At 45.9% G+C, this 21,746-nt stretch overlaps 10 protein-coding genes across 10 annotated transcripts; 7 read left to right on the top strand and 3 right to left on the bottom strand.

Annotated features, from left to right (window-relative positions):
* Positions 1-126: 126 nt before the first annotated feature.
* L199_000053 (ADP,ATP carrier protein, mitochondrial) lies at positions 127-1,133 on the top strand (the record flags this gene model as incomplete). Its single annotated transcript, XM_064885826.1, has 2 exons — positions 127-266; positions 341-1,133. The coding sequence occupies 2 exons, from the start codon at positions 127-129 to the stop codon at positions 1,131-1,133; spliced, it is 933 nt and encodes a 310-aa protein (XP_064741898.1).
* An 813-nt stretch (positions 1,134-1,946) lies between these two features.
* On the top strand, positions 1,947-4,539 carry L199_000052 (uncharacterized protein; the record flags this gene model as incomplete). The annotated part of the gene is made up of 7 exons (XM_064885825.1): positions 1,947-2,249; positions 2,326-2,333; positions 2,407-2,536; positions 2,663-2,748; positions 2,831-2,936; positions 3,002-4,404; positions 4,494-4,539. 7 exons carry the CDS (start codon positions 1,947-1,949, stop codon positions 4,537-4,539), a joined length of 2,082 nt encoding a protein of 693 aa, XP_064741897.1.
* A 1,712-nt stretch (positions 4,540-6,251) lies between these two features.
* Positions 6,252-7,067, bottom strand: L199_000051 (uncharacterized protein; the record flags this gene model as incomplete). The annotated part of the gene is made up of 1 exon (XM_064885824.1): positions 6,252-7,067. One exon carries the CDS (start codon positions 7,065-7,067, stop codon positions 6,252-6,254), a length of 816 nt encoding a protein of 271 aa, XP_064741896.1.
* A 422-nt stretch (positions 7,068-7,489) lies between these two features.
* On the bottom strand, positions 7,490-8,095 carry L199_000050 (uncharacterized protein; the record flags this gene model as incomplete). The annotated part of the gene is made up of 1 exon (XM_064885823.1): positions 7,490-8,095. The coding sequence occupies one exon, from the start codon at positions 8,093-8,095 to the stop codon at positions 7,490-7,492; it is 606 nt and encodes a 201-aa protein (XP_064741895.1).
* Positions 8,096-8,896: 801 nt separating this feature from the next.
* L199_000049 (uncharacterized protein) lies at positions 8,897-11,383 on the bottom strand (the record flags this gene model as incomplete). The annotated part of the gene is made up of 8 exons (XM_064885822.1): positions 8,897-8,962; positions 9,051-9,150; positions 9,241-9,470; positions 9,584-9,710; positions 9,791-9,918; positions 9,997-10,107; positions 10,191-10,259; positions 10,343-11,383. 8 exons carry the CDS (start codon positions 11,381-11,383, stop codon positions 8,897-8,899), a joined length of 1,872 nt encoding a protein of 623 aa, XP_064741894.1.
* A 1,824-nt stretch (positions 11,384-13,207) lies between these two features.
* On the top strand, positions 13,208-13,535 carry L199_000048 (uncharacterized protein; the record flags this gene model as incomplete). The annotated part of the gene is made up of 2 exons (XM_064885821.1): positions 13,208-13,357; positions 13,416-13,535. 2 exons carry the CDS (start codon positions 13,208-13,210, stop codon positions 13,533-13,535), a joined length of 270 nt encoding a protein of 89 aa, XP_064741893.1.
* Positions 13,536-14,148: 613 nt separating this feature from the next.
* L199_000047 (ribosomal protein L13) lies at positions 14,149-15,490 on the top strand (the record flags this gene model as incomplete). Its single annotated transcript, XM_064885820.1, has 4 exons — positions 14,149-14,232; positions 14,560-14,659; positions 14,901-15,238; positions 15,413-15,490. 4 exons carry the CDS (start codon positions 14,149-14,151, stop codon positions 15,488-15,490), a joined length of 600 nt encoding a protein of 199 aa, XP_064741892.1.
* Positions 15,491-16,088: 598 nt separating this feature from the next.
* On the top strand, positions 16,089-17,666 carry L199_000046 (uncharacterized protein; the record flags this gene model as incomplete). Its single annotated transcript, XM_064885819.1, has 5 exons — positions 16,089-16,126; positions 16,212-16,272; positions 16,393-16,628; positions 16,747-17,014; positions 17,079-17,666. 5 exons carry the CDS (start codon positions 16,089-16,091, stop codon positions 17,664-17,666), a joined length of 1,191 nt encoding a protein of 396 aa, XP_064741891.1.
* Positions 17,667-18,148: 482 nt separating this feature from the next.
* L199_000045 (uncharacterized protein) lies at positions 18,149-18,736 on the top strand (the record flags this gene model as incomplete). The annotated part of the gene is made up of 1 exon (XM_064885818.1): positions 18,149-18,736. The coding sequence occupies one exon, from the start codon at positions 18,149-18,151 to the stop codon at positions 18,734-18,736; it is 588 nt and encodes a 195-aa protein (XP_064741890.1).
* Positions 18,737-19,035: 299 nt separating this feature from the next.
* Positions 19,036-21,363, top strand: L199_000044 (OPT family small oligopeptide transporter; the record flags this gene model as incomplete). Its single annotated transcript, XM_064885817.1, has 1 exon — positions 19,036-21,363. One exon carries the CDS (start codon positions 19,036-19,038, stop codon positions 21,361-21,363), a length of 2,328 nt encoding a protein of 775 aa, XP_064741889.1.
* Between the last annotated feature and the right edge of the window lie 383 nt (positions 21,364-21,746).

The following is a 21,746-nucleotide window of genomic DNA, read 5'->3' as shown; positions in this document are numbered from 1 at the left end:
TCTCCCCTTCATCAGTTTTCTTACAATCTTTCACTTCCAATCATCAAGTGTTTAAACCTTTGGTTTATCCTTATCTGACCTCCCTTCACGATGTCAGCCACTGACTCTCCTGTTCAATATAGCAAAATGTCCGACGTTAAAAAACCAAAGGATGCCAAGGCTTTCTTGACCGATTTCTTGATGGGTGGTGTGTCCGCCGCTGTCTCCAAGACCGCTGCTGCCCCCATCGAAAGAATCAAGCTTTTGGTGCAAAACCAAGATGAAATGTGAGTGATATCTTTACAATTACAGCTTCACCGAGAAAATGAAGGACTCCCGCTGACCTCGTGCTGTACACTAGGATCAAGCAAGGTCGTCTCTCTACCCCTTACAAGGGTATTGGTGACTGTTTCTCCCGAACCTACAAGGAAGAGGGTCTCGCTTCTCTCTGGAGAGGTAACACCGCCAACGTTATCCGATACTTCCCCACCCAAGCCTTGAACTTTGCCTTCAAGGATTACTTCAAGTCACTCTTCGGTTTCAAGAAGTCTGAGGGTTACTGGAAATGGTTCGCTGGTAACATCGCTTCCGGTGGTGCTGCTGGTGCCTCTTCTCTTCTTTTCGTCTACTCCCTTGATTACGCCCGAACTCGATTGGCCAACGACAACAAGTCCGCCAAGAAGGGTGGTTCTCGACAATTCAACGGTTTGGTCGATGTCTACAGGAAGACTCTCGCTTCCGATGGTATTGCTGGTCTTTACAGAGGTTTCGTTCCTTCCGTCGTCGGTATCATTGTCTACAGAGGTCTCTACTTCGGTCTTTACGATTCCATCAAACCCGTCATCCTCGTTGGTCCCCTCGAAGGTAACTTCTTGGCCTCCTTCGCTCTTGGTTGGACTGTTACTACTTCTGCTGGTCTTGCTTCATACCCTCTCGATACCATCAGACGACGAATGATGATGACCTCCGGTGGTACCGTCCACTACAAGTCCATGATGGATGCTGGTTCTCAGATCATCGCCAAGGAAGGTATCAAATCCCTCTTCAAGGGTGCTGGTGCTAACATCCTCCGTGGTGTTGCCGGTGCTGGTGTCTTGTCTCTCTACGACAAGATGCAAGAATTGATGTTCGGTAAAGTCTACTCTGTGAGTTGATTCTTTACCTGTCTACACATATATGTACATTTGCTGACTTTCTGATGCTCTTCAACAGGGTGGTTCCGGATAAACGATCTGATCTAAGCCAACTTTAGATCTTATTGTTTTTCTCTTTCTCATCATAATACCGATTATCATTTCACCTTCCCACTACCTCGCATATATACAGATTCTTTCATCTCAAAAAAATGAATTAATTGCACAATCCAAAAACCCCTTCCCTTTCCCTCCCCCCAAACCATCACCTGTCTCCACATCCTCTTTATTATATATAAAACTCTTTTTATCCCATCGTAAAAAGTTATATACATATTAAAGATTCTCACTTCTTATATCCGTTTGCCTCTCGCAGTTTGCTTATAGTTATGGGTCGTGGTTTCTTTTTTCTGTTATTTACGTTTACATTTTATAGGAGATATATATCTTAACGAGATGCAGCAGGATGGCGTTACGAATAGCTCTTGATGTTGCTCATTGGCTAGCATGCTGTCAGCTTGGACAACCACTCGCAAGCATGACTTGGACAGGACACGCAATATTCCACATCTCCAAGCATCCGCATGAGATACTTTGGTATGACTTGCTAATCAATTGATTGGGTGAACCAGTTGGTTACGAGGGTGATGTGGAGGTTGACCTGGGATTGATCCAGTCAACCCAAAATCATAACATCGTATCTATCCTCTCAAGTCTATATCAATCAGGCAGATCTTGTACAAACAACAACATGCCTCAATGATCATGTCAACTGTCAATACGCTATATCTAGCCAGTCAATAGTTAAGCCAAGGTGTCAGATCAATCGAAAGCATGGAGATCGATCAGGGCGAAGGTGGAAGTGGAGGGAGTCCAATCGACGAGACGCAAGATGAATACGAATACGATGATATACCATACGAATATGACGAAGAACTCGAACAAGCCTTACAAGCTGCTGAGTCTCAATCAAAGCCTACCATCAATCATGGAATAACGAATGGTATCGTACATGACATCGAAGATCTACCGCTCGACACAGAAGCAATACAGGTGATGAGTCCTTTCCAGCAATTTAGGAAGAAAGGTTATTTGAGTGTATCGGATTTGGTGGGACCAGTATGGTGTGAGACTCAGGTGGGTGATCATTGCATATCCTATGATTTCATACCTGCAGAATGTTATACGAAAGCTAATATCATTTTATGGACAGTACGACTAGTAGGTGATAACCTTTCCACGTCCCATCATTCAGAATGACCTATCATTGATCAGCGTAGCGCGTCATTTATAGTCATCTAAGGACATTACCATACCTTCCACCATCACAACGACCAGATATAATCAAGTCGAAAGAAGGGAATGAGATCGTAGTTGATAAAGTCAAAGTGGAAGGTAAAGAGAAGATACTAAAACGGGGAGAGGTAAGTTCAATCTATACTAATGTCGACCTTCGTACCTATCGATGATCTGACCTAATCTCATTTTGGACATCATGTAAGAAGTAGACAGGGTAACACGCTAATGCATGTCATTTTGCTATGTCGTAGAAAATACATAAACGGCTGGAAAGGGAGATACACCCCGAAGAGATCAGAGTGCCGATCGCCACTGATGAGGATATATGGGGATTAAGGTTCGTCTTGACCCCAGCGACTCAACGCAGATAAATACGAACTCTAAAATCGAGACTGATGTTTTTCGCTATTCTCGAATAGATTCTTGAACATGCTTGCTGCGATGGAAGCTCTCTTGGTCCTGGGCAAATGCCGTGAATTACCTGTTGTAGGGTTTGTCAAAGGAGTTCTGGTATATGGTGTCATAGTGAGTTATGCAGCCCAATCACTCTTCAAGTGACCCATGATGATTGATTTCTGAATGCATCATAGGATGAGATCATTCGCGAACCTATCCCTCCCACCTCAACCTCAAATTTATCTTCAGACACTCCATCCAATCAAACTTCTCTTAAAACATTTTTCACTTCTTCCCGGCCAGCACTGCCCAAGATCGAACTCAGAACACATCGTTTATACATATCAGACTCCAAAACACGAGCTTCCAACGTATTACCCAAAGAAGAAGATGCCCTATCAGGTAGATTACAAGTAATGCTTTACAAAGAACTGCTAGATGCTATACTACTTTCTTCGTCCAATCGCACTTCCACTGCATCTTTAACTCAAAATGGGAATGGTGAATCTAGTCTTAGTAGTAAATCAATCTTACCGAGTCGGAATCCTTTCTCATGGGACTATATCTTTGCTCATCTCGATCTGGACCCTACGACACGATTCTCAGAAGGGTTTCTGGAACAGAGTAAATCGGTCGTAGTGGGAAATGGACTGAGATATGGAAGTGATAGAGCTGAGAACCTAAATGATCTGAAACTGGTTTGGAATCAGTATGTATCAGAATTGGGTCTGGGGTCGGGTATGACCACTACGCATAGGACGAAGAATGTGGGCAAAGGGAAAGAGAAAGAAAAGGAAGAAGAGAAGAATTTAGGGAGGACGGAAGACTTACTCAAACTTGTTTACAGGCGTGCGGGTGGTAAGAAAAAGCACAAGAACGGAGATCGGAGGAGAGGTAAAAGGCGTAGAAGAGGTACTAGGCTCCACGACCAGGCAGAAGGAGAACCACCACCATCGTACCTACTCCCCATCGAGAACGGCGAAAAGGTCGAAGCCGAGGAGAGAAGATTGATTGAACTGGCCATCAAAGAATCCCTCAAAAGCTCTACTGCAGATCCCATCCAAACACTATTTGATGATGAAGTAGTCGATATGATTCAATCAGACGGAACAGCAGAAAATAAGAACCTGAACATATCCAGACCACCCACACGGACTAGCGAAGAGATTTGTTCCGGAAGCGATAACGACGAGCAAGAGCAAGATTCGAAAGAGGAGGATGAACTAGCTTGGGCTGTAGAAATGAGTTTGGTTAACCCTGATCTGGACACAGACATTGGGGGAGGTCAGGGAGTAGTAAATTTGTTGAAAACGCCCGTGTCTTCTCAGCAAAGTACTTCGAATAACAGTACGATTCACTCACCATCTGCTTCCAAAGGGAGATATGACGACCAAGAACAAGACCAAGGCGACAATGAAGCTCTTCCATCGGGTACTATAATAGGTACTCATAAGTTCAATCATTCTCCATTATTGTTGGCGAAACATCTAGAAAATGTATTACAATTCTGGATGGGCGAGAGAGAACCCAACGGAGTGACGCTGGAACAGACTAGGAGATGTGGATGGTGTGAGTTCGAGGAAGGATGTGAATGGAGGTGAGTGACATTCTTCTTGTAGTCTTAGCTCAGATACTGTACATCATTCTAATGGCATATGAGCTGATGAATTTCGGTTCAATGAAAAGGTTGAAGAAGGCTAAAGAAATTTGGGAATCACGTAAACTGACCTGATGGTCTGGAGGCATACTTAGGTGTTGCTGTCACTTAGTTGTAGTACATTCATATTTCATAGCTCATATCTCACAGTCTTGTTGTACTTTTCATATGCACATGTTCGGTAGAAACATCACCATACCACTCCCTGACCATCAATTGCCTAGAGGTATCTTTAGGATGATTTTCATGCCATATATACCTCTGCCAAGGATCATAGCCCTAGAACTACATCCCCTGCCACTCTGACCCTTCATTTTGGGTTAGCCACCACACAAAGGACGAAATGAAACACCGAGAAGAAGCATGATGTAAATTCTCGTTTGGACACACAGTTCCAAGTCCGATCATGTGTCATCAGTGATGCATTCAATCACGATCTTATACACATACCGCGTGACGTTTCATGAAGAAAGATCATTTGAACAGTTCAGCGAGAGAGGTCATGCCTCAACGCCTGTCGAACATAATCCTCTGCGAAGTCTAGACCACTCAAAGTGGCGATCAGTCCTTTCCCACCTTCTGGACCAAATTGACAACGATAAGTCCCGGTCTCATGGGGAACTTCACTAGCCTCGTAGGTGAAATTGTGGTAATCACCCCAAGTCGGTGGTTTCGCATCGTTGTCATTTGAATACCACGATCTGATAGTCGCTTCGTTCACATCGCCAAACTGCTTGTTGAACATGGATCGAATTTTGGTGTTATTCAGCCACGTTAGTCTGTCTCGATAATCGTGCTCAAAAGTACGATGAGCCTTCAAAGATGGATTTCTGGATAACGTTTCAGAGACTTTATGATCAATGACCTCGTAGGCACAGCGGTTACTCCAAACTTCCAGACATCCACCAAGGTGTGAGATTTGAAGACGAATTGGATTCTCAAGTAAAGTACGATTTCTTTCTACCTTCCTCAACTCCGAAGCCTACTTTTCCAGCTCTGAAGTCGACAGCTGAGACCTGGCACAATTGATCGAGTCTTGAAATCGTTGACTTTCATATTTAAACCGTTCTATGGCATTGAAAGCCTTTCGAACCGCCGGAGACAAGGTATCTGGGCAGGAGGCGCCGGTGGCCTCGGTGGTAATTATTTCTGAAGCTATGGATACCATAGCTATTCAGGAGATTGTTAGTATAAGACTGGGTGATTTGAAGGATGGATAATATCGCTGGGGTAGATGTGAACGATGGGCAGAAGCTGAATAAGTCCGTTATGGATAAACAAGCATATCCATTTTACGTGTTCAGTATGGAAGGGTCTGGTCAACAACAGGAGTGTGTACATTATGACACCTTACTTTTGGGAGGTCCTCTCACTCCGATAATGGAAGCCTAGTAAGCCGAGACCGCCCAAGACGTCTCAGAATCATAATCTTTGTGGCTACAGAACATGCGAGACTTCCTCTGACTGGCTTCGCTAATTGCTGTACACATCGCTGTTTCAGGTTGTTGGGAAGCATCACCTAGAAAGTCGTGGCCTAGATGTCAACCTCACAAAAGATCGTCAATCATGATACTGTGCGAGCTGACTGGCGTCAAACAGAGCCATACAGTCTACATCATATCTCATGAACTTCACAATGACACTTGATTGCATATCAGATTTGTGGCATGTCCAAAACCCCCTTTGACGCTGCAATACTTATACGTTTACCCCACCACGACTACAATATCTAGCGGTATTCACCATGCAGTACCTGCTTCAGAGTTGAACCAGCAAGGTTCGTGTACTCAACCGGCGCTGTCTTGTTCTTTCACAGCATGGAAGAGATTCTCGTCTCCAGATTGTCCGTTGTCAACGGTGATCATATAGTCAGCTGGACCGAAGTAGCACTTGAAATTAGTACCATCCGAGGTATCAACCTTGATTGTTTCTTGTCCAAATTTAGACCATATGTCGGGTACATGTGAGGGATCAGTATTGTACCACCCATATAGCTGAGAGGTGGTCAATTTCGTCTCAATATCGTTAGCCAGTACGGGAGCGATGTGGCTTGAGACCACATGTTTGTCATCTTCAGAGACATTCCTGGTGCAATCGACACTACCATCCTTCAAAGAGGGATCTTGATTGATCCTATATTCGATTTTAGCCTCTACTATAGCTTTGGAGCAGCCTGCAATGAGATCATCAACGCAGGAGTAGATATAAGCTGATTTATCGTCCATCCTTCGATGAGTCGATTCCACACTCTGTTGCAGCTTTACCAGTTCGTCCACTATCGTATCGATGTCAGCCTTGGTCAATTGGTCGGTATGACTAGCATACAGATCTTGGAACCTTTTCATCCCTGCACGGATTTCAGTGAGCTGTCGATGGAGCTCTGAGGCCTCTGAAGACATTACAGGCTTTCCGGTCCCCAGTTCAGAAGGATATTGAGTGGTAGCGCGGGATGCGAGCTCCATCATGTAGTTACGAGGTAGTAATCGAACTACGGTATAGAATGTATGAATCTTGTCGATGTTAGCTGGTTTCGTCAACGAGGATTCTTCGATGATCACAGTGCTATTTATATCCACCCATTTCGGCTCTTCTTGTGATATCATGATGTCCTGGAAACATCAAGATGTCTTCTTGCTGATTCTCCTTTCACATCCTTTTGCAGAATCATACGGGTCGATGGCGAGACTATCATCAACTCTGACACATCTTAGCGAGATGTGTCATCTTTCGTCAATGAAAGACGTTGCCATCATGCAAAGGTCTGGACTTCTGGTGTCAAAACGGAGCAAGGAAACCTTTGGGTCATCATAGTAACGTTCTGTATGATGGATACTTTGTCTTCATGGAAGGAGGAGCACGCCATGTCACGTCATAATGCAGCTGTGTGGCACAATCGGCTAGCTACATCCTCGATGGACCCTCATATGAAAGTTTTGATGGTAAGGATGCACGTCGTCTCGGCATGAGAATCGCTAATTTACTGAGTGGCAAGATCTATGACTGATACCTACTTATTTCGAGCACATTACAACGGGAATCGACTCGCACCCGATGAATATGTAACGGATGGAGGGATGCAAGTATCGTCTTTAGAGCCACTCGAAGCCTTTGATCCCGGTTTACCATACAGAATTTCTGTGAAGTAATCATTATTAGAGTATTTGACCCCACTAATAGGCAGAATGTATGTTCCACTCTCGGTGGTATACTCCAACACGAAATTGCTCCCTTGATCGTCCTTGCGCTCGACAGATACTCGATATTCGGAACCGACATTGGAGTAAGCTCTCGAGTCGTCTCCGGTTGCTTTAGCCTGAGTTTCGATCTGTCCGAGAATTTCTGCTATGAAAGGCGTAGAGTGAGTCAGGATATCTCTCTCGCTTTCATGACGAAATCGCTCCAACACTTCTGAAGATGGGTTGTGGCTTCTGGCTTTCCATATGGAGTGGTCGGTTTTCGCAGTGGCCAAAGCCGACGCCAGGGCTTTGGATAAGGTGGCGACGCTTGGCTCATCCGACTGATCACCAGAGAGACAGCTTGGATCTACTTGGTAAGAAGGTCGGTAACGTGCCGCCTCGGCCTCTTCGACTCGAGCCAGGGGTCCATTCTCTCGTTCTTGTAAAGATGGCATGATAAAGGCGAGGTTGCCGTATGTTCCGATGGTTTCGATTCGCTGACGGGAAAAGAGAAAAACTGAAATCCGGACGACACGAGATTTCGGTCAGCACGTTTGTATGCAATGCTTTATATCTGCCAATCCAGGGAGGAAGTCAAAGACATGTTAAGACTCATCTCAGTGCAGACTGTAAGTGACGTTGAATGACAAAGGGTGGAAGTATGCTCAAGCATGCTTCTCGGTACTACCTTTGACCATAGTAGGTAATCTATCGATATGACAGAATAATGTGGAGCTGGCAACAAAGAACTGTCGGGAACTCTTCGAGTCTAGTGGTGTACGACGAACAAAGGATGAAGGGCAAAGGCCATTCTCGATGTGATCAGTATATTCATTACTATACATCTATCGAGGGTTAGTACATGATCAGTGGTAAGTACTTTCTACACAGCGCAATACATGTAACTCGTGATCTATGTATATCATGTATAATCTAATATTCCAGATGTACTATAATGGTGATACATTATACAGTACCCTCATCCTTCTCTAATTTATCTACAGCACTTATCAGGCCAAATGGAGGTTTAGTCGGACTTCAATGATAGCCAAAATGATTCAATGGGAGAAGCAGTAAGAGGAGTAGAATTGTTCTTTTCAAATGGCATCTTTTCTTCGATGAACCATGAGATGATATTCCAAATGAATAGCTAAAATCACCAAAGTTGACCAAAGAAGGTAAGAGAGAATTGAGTCATGATGTATAGAAGATGAGAGATGAGAATGTTGGTAAATGTTGTGAATGGGAATTCATTCTTAAGCCCTTTCTAAAACTTTGGTCTTCTTCTTCTTTTCCATATACTCGACGTAACCGTACCAGCCCTATATTCACGGTCACGTACGTCAATCAGCTATCGACGATTTGACTTTGGCTTGACACAAAGGATATTAAGTGAAGCCAGACACTTACACCACCAACAAGAGTAAGCAAAATTCCAATTCCGTTTGTAGGTGAGATATGGAGGTTGAACAGCATTACTGCTAATACGATAGTCAAGACTTGCTTGCAGCTACACAATATCCTCATCAGCTCATTGCCCCTCTCGTTATATACATATATATGTATATATACATGTCTGAATGGGGATTCGATCACTCACTTTGCAGAGACAGTCATTGTCAAAGCACCCGCTTTCTTATTAGCAGTGAATGAAACAATGTTCAGTCCAAAGGCAAAAACACCGTTGAACAGTAATGCGATAGCTTTCGATCTCGTCATTTGAGTCGCACCGTATCTTCTGACTCTTTCGAGTTCACCAGTGTACCATCCGTATATCACACATTGGATGAAAGCGAGTGGTGACATTCGCATCAACAGATCGAGAGGGTGCTGAGAAGGGCATACGGAGTCAGCCATGTCTAATTGTATGCGCAAACCTCGATATTCTTTCTGCGAGATCGGATAATTTGGATTGATATATTGTAAGCAGATGCAACACTCACAAGCTTTAATCTGCCTCCACCGCCCGTCTGAATCAGATTGGTGACTACCGTCTTCAGCGCAGCGAGGAAAGTACCGAGCAAAGTCAAGATCAATCCGAGAGCGGTGAAATCATAGTCGCCATATGTACTATCGAGATTTTCGATTCGTATGTTATCGTTCACTCTTAGCTGAGAGATGGTGGTGACATCAAAGGTTTAGGGACTCACGCAAATCCTACACCTGCCACTACAGGTAACAGAGAGACCAGCTTCAATGCGCTGAATCTGGCTCGGAGGAAAATGGCAGCTATGAAAATGGTAAACAGGGGTGTGGATGCTCGAACGACTTGGTGGAACTGGAAAGCAGAAGAAGGTCGAATGAAGTCAACATGCCGTCTCTGTATGCATGTATATATAGGGTGACCTGAACTCACCGGAATAGAAACCAATTGTAAACTGATATTACTGACTGCGATGTTGATCGTGTAAAGTACCGAGAAAGCAGCGAGGATGACGTTTTCTTTCTGCGTTAGACGAGCTGGTGTCTGAGTGGTGATCAAGCATATCAGCGAATATCATCGGATACGAGGGAGAGCAGACAGTTGATGAATCGCAGTATAGTACTTACAAAAGCTCCTTGTTCCAAGGCTATATAAGTACCTGCACAACCTGACAATGCGTGAAGTCCAGTAAGAGTCTATATCAAAACAGGATCGGGATCAGCGTCAGCGTGAACTTGATAACCTGTTGTCACAGTATGATTGGAAGAAGGTAACGCACATATGGGAATGGGAAGCTGACCAACACAAACTTGTTGAACAACGTCAAACCCAAATTGAAACAGAAATAGAGAGATAACCAAAAACCGACTGAATCCGTGAATGGGACTTTCTTCGGTTGGACCGTTGGCGAGTTACCCAACAGGTTCTCTTTACCTGTCAGTGGGAAATAGGGTTGACTACCCACTCCGCCGAATGATGAGAAAGATGAATTGGCCTTTTCCCAGTTGCTACCACTACCGCTACTGCCATTATTGTTTTTTTGATCGTATGGGTTGTTTGGATCTAAATGATTATGATTTTCATCCTGTTGATCCCCGATTCCGACTCCCGCTCCCGTACCGGACCCAAGATCTAATTTATGGGGAGACAAGACTCTTTCTCTAGGTTCGTTATTGTTGCTAAACCCTTTACCTAACGATGAGGAGGATGCGAATGTCGCTGTGGCCGTTCCGTTGCTTGTCAGATTATGTCGGGGAGAGACGGTACGTGGTCTGGGAGGAGTGTTGAATTGATTACTGACTGAGCTGGGGAACGGTGAGAGGTTCTGCTGTGGGAATTGGGGTTGTTGATGAATTGGAGCAGTGGTAGATGAAGTTGATCCGGCTGATAGAGAGTGTGCCATCCCAGCTGAAGATGAACCTTCCTGAGATGGTGGGAACGGGACAGACGAGGCTGATCCACCTTCACTGGATTTGCGTCTCTGCATGACAGGCGGTGCGGCCATGCTGTACAAGTTGTTGTTACTGTTAAGGGTTGGTGAATGCAATTCTTTTGGTAAAGGGTTAGATTCAGGTGGGAAGTTGATACCGATTCCTACTCCCGTGTTCGTGTTCGTGTTGTTCGAGTTGGTATAAGAGTATCCTTCTGGTGTACTAGTTATGGGTTGATCGCCTTCCATCTCCTTTCCTAGCGCAACTTCCAGAGTTGATTTACCAGGTGATATCGGTGAGGGTGTCTGAGGTGGTGAGTCGGGTTGAGGCGATTGAGGGATATATTTGTTTAGTGGTTGTTGGGGTGTAGGTGCTAGATGAGATGACATGGGTGGGATGATGATGGGGTGATAGTGAGAGTGGGAAGATCAAAGGTAAAGGATCGCGTCGGGTATAGGATGATGATCAGGTTGCTGCGGAGTGGAAGGGGTGGATAAGGTGATGAGGATGCGTGTGTCTCTCGGTATGGTCTATGATGGTCGCAGTATGGTCTGTAGTGATATCGTGGTCTATAATGATGACTATTGTGGACTATGGTGTTGAGGTTTAGATGAATGAACGAATATAGTCGAAGCTGGAATAGGTATTTGATGATAACACTGATGGTTTGCTGTGGACCAAAGGAGTGGATATGGGCTTATTGTCCTTTCTGACAGGTGAGAGTGTCCTTCGATTGTTATGCTATGTTGATCACACCGATACTGTCTTGTCTATAGAGAGGGATGTGGTACGAATGCACATTGAACCAGTCGAGTTGATATTTTATGTAAAATGAGACACACGTACCAACGATAGCAATACGAGGCTGAGTTTTGCTAGTAGCAAGAGGATCAGAGGATAACGGAATAACGCGACTGGGGGGCCAAGGACGGAATAAGGAATTACGACTAGCAGTACTCGCTCGTAGCACTTAACCTTAATTCGCATTTTCAACATCTACCTTTCCATCCTGTTGTCTTCCCAATGAAATACCCACAGATCGATACATGCAAGGGAGTAGGCTGTTATTTGAGCTCGATGCTACCTCGATCTCCACACATACACAAATACATACTCCTGTGCGGATTATTGTAATATGGTGCCAAGACCTGTGTAGATAGGATAACAGGATAGGATCGAAAGCCACGTTTCTACGCGTCTCACCCACTTTGATCTATATCCGATCAAGCTATGGCTACAAGGATCCTGGACAGATCATCTTCTAGCCTAGTACATGTCAATCACATTGTATACATTCCTGATCCTCTCATGTAGGTTAGAAGGACGATGCGATACATCAGAGATGAGTGTACAAACATCTATACTCCACAGTACGAGAAAAGAAGGATACGCGTTTGCTTTTCAAACATGTTAAAGATCATATATAAATTACGGCATGTAGGGCATGTAAGGACAAAACGTCCTGTCAAAATATCCGAACCGAATACTATATACTCATACCTCAGAATAGACGGACAGTGCTTAGGTCGTCCAACATTTTGTTGTAGTTCAATCGTCTGGCTATGTAGTTTTTCTGCCAATCTACCTGACTACGGATGATGATCATGAATGAATCCACTCCCAACTCAGCTGATCCACTAATTGTCCCTATCGCTCCTTTGCATAACATCTATCGATGTTGAGCTGATTTATATGATGATGTCGCTACTATCCCATTCCAGCATGTCATCATGGCAGATAAGAGCAACACTTTGCGATCATGTCATGTCAGCGATATACGAAGGTCTTTCAATGAGATCCCATCACAGTGGCACGAAGTCTTGTTTTTTAATTTGGGTTCCGTGTTCTGACTTCACCCTTAGATCCAAGCTTGTTCCACCCAATACAATACAAAGGATGATGAGAGAAGATATGAGTGAGGAACATGACGTCGCTGTCATTGCATATCGAGTCAGAAACCTAGAATAGAAAGCTTGAGACGTATGGTAAATCCTTTGATCCGATCGCTGTTAAAGGATCGTACTTTGAGAAGTCTAAGTTCTCCAAATTGCGGTCGTCTCTTAACATTAACATATAAGGAGAGAGAGACCGGAAGTCTTCTCTGGTCATCTTCCAGCTCTACTTACTTTCACAGCTCTATTCCACATTGCTCCCCTGTTAATCCATCTCACAACTTGACATATCATCGATCAAACTCATAAGACATACTAACAATGACTATACTTACTGACAAGACCCAAACCCACATCAAGTTATCCACTCATCTGAGACTAACACAACTTCATCCGAAACCTGTGCCATGTAGAGGTCCATGGTTACCTACCAGGCCTTATCGACCTGTCCAGCATTCCAATGTTGTCAGAGTGAGTCAGCCTATCGCTTCGAGTCGAATTCCGATCACACTGATATATGCAATTCCAGAGTCGATATGGTGGTGATGAAGGTCGAAAGGATGGGTATGCCAAAGTACCTGATTCGAACAAGCCAGAAAGCAAGTGTTGTCGGGACGACACTCCCTTTGCACAGATGATGATGAAGTGACTGTTACTCAGTCAATCATAGCATGACATGTCGATGGACCGACTGTCAACATGACTTTTCGTTGTTGTTGATATATATGCACATGTATACATGCTATCCCGCCAGAAATAGGTGTCTGATAAGGTCGGCGGGACAACCCGCTTCGACATATGCAAGCGCGCAAGCTCATTCGCGGCCAAAGCGTTATTATCGGCGTTATGCTTCTGTCGGATTTAAGGATTATAGCTCACCGTGAGTGTGCCACACTCATCTGACTTTGAGATTCTCCGACCCCATCTGACATGTGGCACCGAGTTGTCCTCTCACCTTTGCACTTTGCACTCTGGCCGTAGCTGTAGAAGGGTGTAGCTGCAACAGGCAACGGATTCGAGGTTTTTCGTCGACCATATCAAAAATCACACTTGTGCAGTCTCTCCTTCTTCTTTAGACCTCAAGTAATCAAAAAAGGGCGTGTATCAAGGTAAGCTCCACCTCTCCCCGACTACATCAACAGTATAAACCAAGAGTGCTGATCGGTTTTGCTCTTTGATTTTTCCTTTTCATTCTCAAATTTTCAACAACACCAAATAACCCATTCCATTCTCGACAATTTACTATAATAATCACCACACAGATGTCTAACTTCTCCGCCCAACCTATCGTCATTGACGGAAAAGGACACCTTTTGGGTCGTCTCGCTTCGATCATCTCCAAGCAGGTTAGTTTAGTTTGAGTTCAATGGGTTTTGTGGGAGTGCAAGGAACGTAAAGAGAGAGCGGAAGGAGGAGATGAAGGAAGAATACCGCGATACAGGAAGGTGTATCGAGGTGGACGAAGGAATAAGGGCAACGAAGCGGACACAGTGTGCTGTGTTGTGTTAGCGTTTGGGATGAGATGAAGAGGGTGGTCGTCCTGATGGATGAGATGCAATTTGGAGGTGGAAACAGTCAAAGGATAATATGCTAACAATGCTTCACCGCTTTCTCCTTTCACTTCGTTCTACGATATCGCAACCTGTCACTCTACCCGCAACTACCACCAACAGATCCTCAGCGGCCAAAAGGTCACCGTCGTCCGATGTGAGGAAATCAACGCTTCAGGTTCTTTCTTCCGAAACAAGTTGAAGTACCACAACTACCTCCACAGTGAGTTGAGATCTTGTTTTCTATCACTAGGATGGATAGTCGATGGACGTCAATGTTAGAAGGATGATGGGATATACGCGGTGCGATGAGGTGGATAGATAGACACCTGGTCCTACCCTTTGACGAGAACGATCTAGTCTTATTTACAATCACCAAATCGCACCGCCCATCGAAATCATCCTCGTGACGTTTGTCTGTTTCGTTATAGTCCTTGCTAATCTCTTTTCGTTTTAATTTTCAGAACGACACATTGTCAACCCTAAGAAATCGGGTCCTTTCCACTTCCGAGCTCCTTCCCGAATCCTTTACAAGGCTGTCCGAGGAATGGTCCCCCACAAGACCTCCCGAGGTGCCGCCGCTTTGAAGAGACTCGAATTGTACGAAGGTGTACCCCCAGCTCAAGATAAAGTTAAGAAGATGGTCGTACCCTCCGCTTTGAGAGTGCTCCGATTGAAACCCGGTAGAAAGTTCTGTACCCTCAAGAGAATCTCAGCTGAAGTTGGATGGAACTACAAGGATGTCGTTGATAGACTCGAAGAGAAGAGAAAGGTCAAGGGACAAGCTTACTTCGAGAGAAAGGTGGGTCCTATCGGTTCTTCAGTAATCCTGATTCATGGGAATGGCAGGGGAAGAGACGGGAGTGGGAGAGCTGTCCATTACATACCTCCCCGCCTCAACCCTACTCTCCCTTCCTGTACGATGTTAAGGTCATATAAGTAGGATTCGCGCTGACATACCTCTTCACATTCGCAGCAAGCCGCTCTCAAACTCCGAGCCAAGGCCGACGCCTCAGTCGCCAAAGATGAAAAACTCACTCAATTCGGTTACTAAGTGTATCATTTTCGTACCAGATTGGAATTAGTTTTCTTCGTCTTTCTTAGGGGAGGTGTGATATTATGCACGCATGACATACATACATATCTGCAAATGATCTTGTCGACTATGAGATAAACAGTTAAGGATATCTTCTGACTATTCCCTATTATTTGATCTGGTAGCGATTGGAATGTCCTGTTGCTCATGAGTTGCTTGTATCAGTCTCTTTGAGCTACTGGTCTGGTCATCGGCATTTCATGGTTTCACTTGGTGCGATGACTTCTAAAAAGGTGAAAGAGGTCTTGTCTGTTGTCTGGATCACGGAGTATCCGCTCCGTTTCAGGTGACACACATATATATATGATGACGACATGACATCACCTGACACTCACAACCGACATCCAACTCACTGTTTCAACATTTCGTCAAATCATACATATATCAGTCTTCTTCCCATATCAGATTGAAGTATAGAGCTTAGCGTACATAGCAAGCTGTGACGGCACTGCATTGTCAAGATCATAATCCACCGATAGTTGACTTCCAACTTCCGGTGAGGTGAACTCTACCACACTACTCATTCTCTTCTAACACCACTCAAGCGGATCAGAGTATGTTAGAGTACATATATATCTGTAGACATGGATTCAGGTGAGTAAGATGATACATACCATACTACCTGCAGTGTATCATTCGATATACGTCACTGTGCTGATCTGATTTATCTCTGTTTTAGGTCAAATTGGATAGATCCAAGTATAAAAACCTCTCCAACAGGATTAAACAGAGATCCACCCGTAAGTCAATTTAACTCTCTTGTCTCGTGTCTGTATCCACACCATATCTTGATATTGATCTCCGTTCTGTATTTGACTTTGATACTGATTATTGAGATTGTCGTTGTTATGAATTCGCAGCTAGCAGTCTACGGTCAAGAGCAATCCCAACATCTCTCTTCATTCCTGTCTGATCCGTCCAAGACTCATCCATACCCTATACCGGAATTGGTATTTTCAAGTCCATTCTATAGATGTATAGAAACTTCTTTACCTACGGCTCAGAAATTGGGTCTGATCGATGGAGACGAACATAGTGAGGGGAAGGGGCAAGGTAGAGAAGGAGGAGTGAGGTTGGAACATGGTGTAGCTGAATGGTGAGTTGTCGCGTTACTCCATAAGTAGACCAAATTATGACTGGACTACCTGATCGCTGTCACGATGGTTACTTGGAGGAGACATGAGTCTAACTGCTAATATGTATACAATCTTCAGGTACTCCCCCGTCTTGCCCAGTACAGGACTTCATCCCCGACCATCTCATTCCGAACATCTCTCGCAGTACTTCCCCCCAAAATCGCTCAACTCGTCATACCGATCCACAGTCTTTCCCTCGCGGAAAGGCGAGTCCTTTAAAGAGTTGCATGATCGAGCGGAACTTTTCGTGGAAAGTTGGATAAGTAAAATCGAAGAATTGCATCCTGAAGTGAAGAGTGTGGTGATCTTTGCTCATGCGGCGAGTCTAATTGCGCTGGGACGAGCAGTGAGTGACGAAACAGTCTTTACTTTACAGTTGCATACTAAATGATCGTTGACCTCACTCTTAGCTCACTGGCGATCGTACACTAAACGTCGTAGCTGGCTGCGCTTCCACCTCTTTGTATCAACGTAAACGACCCTCTACCTCAGAATCGTTCGAATCGACTTTACAGCCTCACAGACAACCGTTTGATTCTCGTCCTCCCTCTTCTCTAGGATTCACCTCCCTCGATTCACCTGCTTTTGGCGGTGGACTGGCACCTCCCTCGCCCGCATTTGGGAGTTTGTCAGGTACAGCTACTCCACCAGCTTTCGCACCTCTCTCAAGACCACCTTCTCCCCTCCCCCGTTCAACCGGGACCCAAATCGTACCTTGTGGAGTAGGTGAATGGGAGATAGTATGGAATGGAAGAGCGGACTATCTTCCCAATGGTATAGAAAGAGATTGGAGTTTCAAAGATGCTCTGGTGAAAGATGATGGAGAGGTAATTAATGATAAAGGTGATGGTGGACCTTATTCTGAGAAGGATTTGTTACCTCAAGGATTGGCTGATGGTGCGGAGAAGTGGTTGAGGAGAGGTAGACCGCCTTTTAATACGAGTGGAGAGGGGAAGAAGGGAAGTATAGGGTTGGGTATAGGTTCAGCTAGGATGTAGATGAGTGGAATGTTTGGGATTTTGGTAAGCAAGTATGAACTCCTCATGACGCATGTATCGATAGAAAAGCATATACTCTAGAAATGGAATGAGAGGTCATACAGTTTGTGTACAGTACAGTGTAATTAGATATCGACCAGCAAGTAGAAAACATATCATCCTATATACATGCTGAGACGGATATCCTCCCTCTGTGGCTTTCAAGAGTAATCAGTCAGCAACCATCATTTCGATCATATAACGTGTGACGACTCGGGCGATCGAAGCATACAGTATGTATCTTGTTTCGGCGATCCTTTCAGAATATTGAGAAGAATGGATCAAAATTGAGAGTCACGAAGCACAATTTTGATCCTCATTTGGTGTATATATATATATATATATCAGGTGACCATGCCTGGATTTCCTTTTTCTTTTACCGTTATAATACTGATTGTCACCTACTACCTCCTAATTCTTCTACTGTGTGATTTGAGCTCAAAATGGGAGATGAGAGCACACAACTCGAGATTCTCAATCCAAAAATCGCCACTGCCAGTCGAGAGACGATCATAACTGATGACTCTGATACACTCAAGAGGCATTTCGATATATTGACAAGTACCATCGCCAATACCCAGCTATCTTCTCTTTCAAGACAACTATCAGAAGATAACCGAAGGGCCCTGAAAGATAAATATGGGATTGAACGAAAGAACGATTTGGAATCTTTCTTAAATGAGATAGTTACTGATATATCCAAGTATCAATGTCATGACGGAAGTTCTTGGAGAGAAGTATTGGATAAAGTACAGTACAGCGTCACATCCTCATCCTCCTCAAATGATCAGGAAGAGGAAAATGAAGATCAGAGAGCAAAAGAGGGGGATATGATGATTTATGCAGATTCAGGCGAAATCTTCAAAGTGATTTGGGATGAAGAGACTACTAGATTGCGCTTGAGTAATCTTCCAGTCCAATCAAGGGATGAGGATTATTATCAGAGGATTGAAGATAGGATGAACAGAGCTGGTGATACGTCTAGGTGGAAATTGAGTATCAAACCTGTAGAAATAGACCATACATCATGATTATAAGGACTTCGCTTGTGAGACGGCCCGCCTCGCAGCGGACAGATGGGACGAGATATGCTATATGGAGCCAAAAAAAGAATTCCAAGTGAAATCCTGAGTTAGGGCAAGGTCGCTAATCTCGTATCAGATTATCGGCCGATAAGGCACCACTGACGTGTGCTCTGCCCAAAATAACCATATGGGACATATTTTCACGACGGTCCTCGTCTACATCCTCATCTGGAGATGGGGATATGAACCAGAAAAGAGAGAGCTAAGAATGTAAAGTCGATCCCCCATCACCACTATTGGACGATATGCGTGAGCTAGCTGTCGACAGAGAGGCCATCTCCCCTCACCCGACGCCCATGTATGAGGACAGCCACGATGAGCCTCAGGATCCAGACTCGGAGAAACAGGCCTCATCTGATGATAGTAATGCCTCTTCGCTCTCGACGAGGGCTGCCATCGACTTCCACCAGGACGACATCCGCGACTCGATCGGCGCGGTGGACGAGCAGGACATCTCGCCCAATACTGTGCGAATGTGGACCTTACTCTTGGTCCTCTCGACAGTCATCTCTGGCATCGATGCACTATTCCAGCTGCGCTACCCTACCGTCTCGGTCGCCAGCATCGTCGCCGTCCTCGTCGCCTGGCCGGTCGGCGCCGCATGGTCGATCTGGCTCCCCAACTGGTCTCTCCCCATCGGAGGGGGCCGACGACTGAGCCTGAACGATACCCGCTTCAACCGCAAGGAGCTCGGCTGCGTGCTCATGTTTGTCAACGTCTGCATTGCGGCCAATCTCACCAACACACTCATCGTCGAGCAGATCAAGTACTTCAAGGTCGACCTCGGTCTAGGCAAGATGATCTTCTACAACCTCGGGCTGTACATCATCTCGTGGGGGTGGACCGGGTTGACTCACAGCATCCTCGTGCGGCCCGCCAATATGATCTGGCCGGGCGTCGTGGGCCAGCTTGCGCTCGTCACCAACATTGATCGGATCAATAGGCGGCTCAAGCCAAATCCGGGCGACTACGACGGCAAGACATGGAAGATCTCGCCCATGGGCATGTTCGGCGTCGTCTTTGCTCTCTCGTTTGCCTACTACTGGATCTCGGGTCTTGTCTTCCCTGCTCTCGCCTACATCGGCGCCTTCATCTCGTGGGCCGCCCCGAACAATGCTACCGTGAGCCAAATATTCGGCGTCAAGACCGGCCTCGGCCTCATGCCTCTAGCCTTCGACTGGTCTCAGATCTCCAACCTATCCAACCCTCTCCTCACCCCGTTCTGGGCCGCCTCTTGCGTCTTTGGGGCTTTCGCGTTCTGGGGATGGGTCGTCCTGCCCGCATTGTACTACACCAACACCTGGCAGACGGGTCATTTTCCCATCATGACCAACAGCCTCTACACCGTTACAGGCAAGGCTTACGACGTCACCAAGGTGGTCAACAAGGACTGGACGCTGAACGAAGCGGCGTACAAGAAGTATAGCTCGCTGATGTTGCCGGCAGCCTTCGTCTTGAACTCGGCACTCGGCGTCGCATCATTTGCCTCGGTCATTCTGGACCTCGCCATGAATTGGCGCAAGGAGGTGTGGGAGCCCTTCAAAGATCGTAACGCCGATATTGCCGCGGTCGATGGGGAACAGAAACGGGAGAGAGAGAAGGTGGTTCCGTTGTGGCTGTACGGCGCAGCATCGGTCATCGGAATTGTGTTTGGCATCATCTTTGTGGAGGTCTGGAAAAAGGAAACCCAAGTCGGCGCCGGCGCATTCTTCGTCTCGATCATCATCGCCGCAGTGCTCTTCCTCCCTCTCGCCATCATCGAGGCCCGTGCCAATATCACGCTCAACCTCAACATCTTCCTCGAGATGGTCAGCGGCTTCTGGCTGCCCGGAAAACCCATTGCTTGCATGTACTTTGCCACTTCTGGTTTTGCGACGCTGCAACATGCCATGCACCAATCGCAGTCTATGAAGATGGCTCACTACCTCGCCGTCCCGCCACGCACCGCCGCTCTGATCGTCTTCCTCTCCGGCGTTTGGTCGTCGCTTGTCAATTGCTCGGTGACCTGGTGGGCCCTTCGCCACACCGCCAATGTTTGCACCTCAGCGGCGGAGAACAATTTTGTCTGCCGGACAGCCAAGACATCGTTCAACAGTCACATCATGTGGGGGCTGCTCGGCTCAAAGGTCTTCACAAAGGGAGGTCGGTATGTCGAAATCTACTACTTTTTGTTCGCGGCGGCGGCCGTGACGACGACGGTCTTTATCATGCGCCGGCGCTTCCCAGACTCAAAGTGGGCGTTGGTCAGTCCGACCTTGATCATGAATGCCGGTACCCTCTTGCCCAAGAACACCGGCATCAACTTCTCGTCATGGTTCCTCGTCGCCTTTGTCTTTGGGTACCTCATCCACAAGAAGAAGACAGCATGGTGGCGCAAGTACAACATGATCACAGCCACGGCGCTCGATTCCGGTGTCGCCATTGCCGTTATCCTCATCTACTTTGCCATCACGTACACCGGTGCCGGGGCGCATATCGGTTGGTGGGGCACAAAAGTCCAGAACGCGGGGTGTGACGCGAATGGTTGCGCCCATCTGAGCATAGAGAGCCTCGTCAAGCCGACGGGGTGGTAGATAGATAGATGCATACAATAGGTCTTTGTCCGGTGCCCTGATCCCGCTCATACATCGCTCGGCTATCCGTCTGAAAGGTGTGGGCCACCGTGAAGGAGGTCTGCGTATGCCACTGCGCAGGACTGTCCTCCAGATCTTGCTGGACAGCATCGCAATTTCCAGACTTGGGTTGGTGGGTCGCTTCGAGCATTCAGGATCCCGCCCATCTTGGAGCTTCGTCAATATGGTCAATCAAGGAATTGATGATGTTGACTTGGTCTGCGTGGCTTCGTGAGCTCGGCGACTATTCGTTAGGACTACACCCTACCTGAGCAGTGATTCGTTGAGGTTACGGATTGTACAGCTCTGTAATACCACCGTGAGCCATTAAATTTTGATGTAGT

The sequence above is a fragment of the Kwoniella botswanensis genome, chromosome 1 (assembly GCF_036426115.1).
Source record: "Kwoniella botswanensis chromosome 1, complete sequence".
Classification (NCBI taxonomy): domain Eukaryota; kingdom Fungi; phylum Basidiomycota; class Tremellomycetes; order Tremellales; family Cryptococcaceae; genus Kwoniella; species Kwoniella botswanensis.
The sequence above is the reverse complement of the archived record's forward strand: the minus strand, read 5'-3'. Positions and strand labels throughout refer to the sequence as shown.